General features: G+C 32.5%; 1 protein-coding gene across 3 annotated transcripts in view; it reads right to left on the reverse strand.

Moving 5' to 3' along the window:
- Nucleotides 1-6000, reverse strand: part of LOC115218738 (protocadherin gamma-A4-like) — a 62488-nt gene that overhangs the window by 50555 nt on the left and 5933 nt on the right. For all 3 annotated transcript variants that reach the window (XM_029788638.2, XM_029788637.2, XM_029788640.2), the window contains exon 2: nucleotides 1264-3725. In XM_029788638.2, coding sequence (XP_029644498.1) covers nucleotides 1264-3675 — 2412 coding nt within the window. In that variant the 5' untranslated portion in view covers nucleotides 3676-3725. The remainder of the gene's footprint in view (nucleotides 1-1263; nucleotides 3726-6000) is intronic.

Here is a 6000-nt window from a genome sequence, read left to right on the forward strand (position 1 = left end):
CTGACTAATATAGTCTTTTGAGTTTTACATGGTTGGCAAGAATTTGGTCAGATATGAAGTATTAAAACTGAAATAATTAGACTTCAGTTAACGCTTTTTAAATACAACACACATATGCAATCGTATAAAATTAGATTTATTTTTGCTTTATTCTGTACCATAATGTGTGAAACTATTTTGTAATGTTCCTATAACTGATCATTAACTCTATCACTCTGGATTTAGTTTTTTATCTTAATGTATATATTGCAAATCTAGTGCCTGCTTATGAAGAAACAGTTATATACACACATGCACACACACGCACACACATACAGACACACACACACACACACACATATATATGCATATTCATATATGGATATATGTCTGTGTATATATTTTATATATATATATATATATATATATATATATACATATATATAAAGATACAAATGTACACACACAAAGACACATATACATGTGTCTGCTCTAGGCACAAGGCCCGAAATTTGGGGGGAGGGGCCCAGTTGATTAGATCGACCCCAGTATGTAACTGGTGTTTAATTTATCGACCTCGATAGGATGAAAAGCAAAGTCGACTTTGGTAGAATTGGAACTCAGAGCGTAAAGACAGACGAAATACCACTAAGCATTTTGCCTGGTGTGCTAACGTTACTCCCAGCTCACCACCTTACACATGTGAATATATTCATATGAATGTATATGTATTTATCTACTTACATATATGTATATATGCATGTATGTGTGAGTATACATACATACATGTATACATATACATACACACACACATATATATATATATGTATATATATATATATATATATACATATATACATATATATATACATATATATACATATATATATATATACATATATATATATACATATATATATATGTGTGTGTGTGTATGTATATGTATACATGTATGTATGTATACTCACACATACATGCACACATGTATATATACATACTCTCAGGCACACACATAAACTCACACACTGAACAACTAGCGTATATGTGTTTGTGTGTAAAAGATATGCATAAAATTCACTTAAATAATATGTCATAAATTGGTCTTCTGCATGTTATTGTGAATGTAGCATAAATTAACTGTGAATGTCTATGATTTATGTTGTAGGTTTCTTTGTTTGAAATGATGTATCTTGAAGCCCCAACAGCACCAGCATCACTATAAAAATGAATGAAAATTCAAACAAACAAGTGAAAAGAGAAGTAATGGAATATTTAAGAACTCACCTGATGTGTTTCCTCTGCTGTTGCTTGACATGGAATTCTTGAAATTGAACCTTTCCAGTGATAACTAGAATCATATGTCGAAGGAAGTTGACCCCTGGGTACTGCTGGGTAGAGATTTCTTTCTCCACTTGCACTCAGCACAGTAGCAGTAGGGTCTGTTTGAGGTGACATCTGTTCACATAAATTTTCTGATTCTTTATTTGTATCCCAAAGTTTTTTAGGAAAATCAACTCCTGAACTGTATTGTACGTTCCTTTGATCATTTCGCCGAATAATACAGATGACTATTGACACAACAAGGACTACAGAAGCTGTCACTGTTGCCACTACAATAATGATAAACAGGTTAAAATGTATTTTGTTATCTGTTTGTGCATCTATTGCAGCAAACTTAGTTGATGTTTTGTTGTTAACTGTCAATGTCAATGTCAAAGTCGTGGTCGCTGAAAGAACTGGAGTACCACTGTCTTTCACAGTAAACCGAAGTTCGTATAATCCTGCATCATTTTGATAAACTGGTCGAGAGTATGATAAAACACCAGTGTAAGGATTAATACCAAATAAATCTTTACCTTGGCTACTAAATAATTCATACTGAAGGAATGCATTTTCTCGTCTGTCTCTGTCAGAGGCTCTCAGTGTTGTGATATCATTGCTGCTCTGAGGATGGTAGTGGACATCTAAACTGAAAGGGTTTACACTGGGAAAGGTAAAATATGGTGCATTGTCATTTTCATCCATGACTTCTACCACAACATTTGCAGAACTACTTAAAGGTGGAGTTCCACAGTCTTTTACTAATACTTTGAATTCATATATTTCTTGTTGTTCACGATCAAATGATTTTTTTGTTGAAATAAAGCCATTGTTTGTTATTTTGAATGGGATATTGTGCGCATTGTTTCTGTCTAAAAAATATACAAGTTGCCCTCCTTCTCCAAGGTCTAAGTCTGTAGCATTAATGAAACCAACAGGAAAGTTAGCTTCTTCATTTTCATATGTCAGAAACTTGAAGGTGTCCTTTGTAAACTCTGGTTGTACGTCATTGACATCAGTAATTTGGATAGAAAATTTCCTTTCAATTTTCAAAGATGGAAATCCTCTGTCTTGACAGGTAATCATAAAATTAATATTTTTCTCTGTTTCTCTGTCGACAGCTTTCTTAACAACTACTTTGTACTTTTTTTTACCAAGACTCTGAAGTTTGAGTTTATCATGAACCAAGCTGCAGCTGACAATGCCATTTTGTCCGATATCATTGTCTATAATCTTAACGTAAGCAATAAAACTTCCAACTTTCACTCCTTCAGAAATAGTTGCCAGATTGTCTGCAGATTCAGACATAAACTTGACATCCATACTCGGTGCATTATTCTGTTGGTTGATAACATTGACCTGAAGGATAGCTGTTGAGCTCATTGGTGGGCTTCCTTCATCTCTGGCTTCTATATAAAGTGCATAGGTCAATCGCTTTTGGAAAGAAAAAGTTTCAGATAAAAAGATTTCTCCACTTTTCTTATCTAACTGGAAATTTTTCATTATTTGATCGGATGTTTTGGAACTAAAATGGTATGATACTTGACCGTTTTTATCAGCGTCTAAATCTGTTGCTGATAATTTTGCAATAGGAACACTTATTTGGTGCGTATTACGGAGAGATACATTATAAATGTTCTGTGTAAACACTGGGGGATTGTCATTAACATCTGCCACTAATATCTTAACACTCAGTATGCTTTGTTTCATTGGTGATCCTCCATCTTTAGCTATAACTCGAAGCATATAAGTGTCTTTCACCTCTCGGTCAAGTCTTTTGGCAAGAATTATCAACAGTTTCGCTGTTCCATCTAATTTCTTTGTCACTGTCAAATTGAATGGAACTTCAATGTCATTCTTCCTTAAATTGTAAGTAATTTGAGAGTTGTGCACTCCAACATCTTTATCTATAGCATTTGGAATAAATTTTTTCATTCCTTCTCCATCTCCTTCAGAAAACTTTAGCTCCACCATTTTTACTGGGAATTCAGGGGCATTATCATTAGCATCTTTAATTATTACTTTAACTTCTAATATTTTGATGAAAGACTCATCTTGTTTCACTGCAACTTCCACAATCTTGAAACATTCAACATTATATTTACAAATTGATTCAGCGTCCAGTCTTTCCACCGTGTATAGTCTGCCTGCTTTTGATACATTGAATAATTGTAGACCAGTTGAGGAATCCTGTTGAAGTTGACTGAAAGTTATCTGACTGTGATCTTTGGAAGGAATTTTATCATATGACATAGTATCAGCTGCAATATCTCCAACGTATGTACCTGGACTTTTGCCTTCATTTATATAGTAAGTCAGATCGATGGACATACAAAATCTCAATGTAAATATGAGAATACTAATTTGAACTAACATATTCTAATTTAAATTCCAGTCATTAGATGTTTTAAAATGTTTCTAAATGCCTGAAACAAACAGAAAGTAATATCTTTTACTTTTATATGAAAATATGCTATGGTTTACAAGATTCATAAAATTACCTGCAACATTATGTTACATTTCAGTGGGAAATGTTTAAAACATTTAAAACAGTTATTTTTAAGTATATACACAATAATTCTTACTTTCTTTCATGTTGTGCATCCTGTTATGTCAGGAATGCATCCATGAAAATTCTGCATTTCAATCTTCTTGGAATGTAATGTAGCAAGAATGGTTATCAGAATAAATGTAGAAATATAAAAGGATTATTTTCTTTCCCTAAATAAATCAGCAATTTAAGCTTTTGTTAACTTGTTGATCAGAACAGTCCATCAATAAATTTACAGAGAAATGGTTCTGCTTGTCAACTATCTAGCTGTTTCATGGTTCACTAGCTATTATCCACTTGTACTCAAAAATGATTTGCTGGTAAAAGACTCCTGCTTGAGACAGAAAGTCTTGGTCATCATGTAAATGGCTTGCTTTCGCAACTAAAAATAGGGAAATTTTATCAGCTATCAATTTTATGTCTCACAGAGAATAGCTATTAGATTCCCAAACCGATCAGTGTTTTAGTAATGTAATTCTGATAATGCTAATACAGAGCTAAGTAGTTCTGAAATGGAAAGCACTGATGAAATATATTTAGATATTTGATGGCTGATTCACTCTAGAGATATTGCTGTATCACACGATAATTAACATCTCATCTCTTCAACTGAACAGAAACCATAAAATTCTTAGCCATACAAGAAACATGAACCAAGTGCCAGTTGTTCATGTACCAGTTTTAGCTTCTCTGAGCATCATTATCAGTACATCTAATAAAACATTGAGGAGAATTAGTTAATTTAAGCTGAGTATCAGCCATTGCAGTAATAAACTAACAGGGAATCTTGTCAGAAATCACATCTTTTAAATGAAGGAAAATTTATTACCACTATTAAGAGTCTTAGTTTTAATTCCTTACCCAAAGTCTTTTCCTTCATACTGTAGCATCAAGAAACATTCATTGTCGTTCTGACTGCATTTTATTTGTAGTTAAAATATTATCTTTATAATATTTATAAATAATTGCTATTTATTTCAGTTACATTTCTTTTCTGTTTCTTCACAATAACAAAAAAAAATGCAATTAAAATATTTTCTTAGTTCAAAATACCAATTTAATCTAAAAGATTAATTGTTTACATGAATGCATTTTCAGAAGAATGTTTAACTTTATATATTCTGGACTTTTAGAAGATATGCATAGTGTAATATAAAACAAGGAATAAATTTATCAAAAAGTGTGTCCTATGAATATTTTCGCCTTTAGAGCTCAAAGTTTTGATTTTTATTATGACCAAATATACCATACCTAGATAACACTAATCTTGTATATTAGCAAAACAATTGACTTCTTACAAATGACGAATTTGATATATAATAAAATGAATATATATATAAAATCACTTTTATCCATATACATAAAAACACATAGATCATACGTAGATACATATATACACACTTACATATATATATATATATATGTGTATATATATATATATATATATATACCAACATGTACATGCATGTGTGTGTGCATGTATGTGTATATATATATATATATATATATATATATACACACATGCACATACAACTCATATATATATAATGCATACCAGCCTACTCCTATAAGCACACACACATTACATACACATTTGCTCATGCATGCATACACATATGTTCTCTCAAACACATACACACACACACACACACACACAAATAAGTAAACTCAAAGAAAACACTTGTATATTCACAGGTGAGGAAAATTAAAAATTAAACAGGAAAATTTCAACAAAACTTGAAGATAGGATAAAAAAAAACAATTACAGGAGAAAACATTTTTTTAAAAAATAAGTCTTAGGAAGACAACAATGTGCCAACAACAACAACAACAACAACTACTACTACTACTACTACCACCACCACCACCACCACCACCACCACCACTACTACTACTATTACTACTACTACCACCACCACCACCACCACCACCACCACTACTACTACTACTACTACTACTACTACCACCACCACCACCACCACCACCACCACCACCACCACTACTACTACTACTACTACTACTACCACCACCACCACCACCACCACACCACCACCACTACTACTACTACTACTACTACCACCACCACCACCACCACCACCACCACCACCACTACTACTACTACTACTACTACTACAGTAACAATAACAAAG

Source organism: Octopus sinensis, linkage group LG14 (assembly GCF_006345805.1).
Source record: "Octopus sinensis linkage group LG14, ASM634580v1, whole genome shotgun sequence".
Lineage (NCBI taxonomy): Eukaryota > Metazoa > Mollusca > Cephalopoda > Octopoda > Octopodidae > Octopus > Octopus sinensis.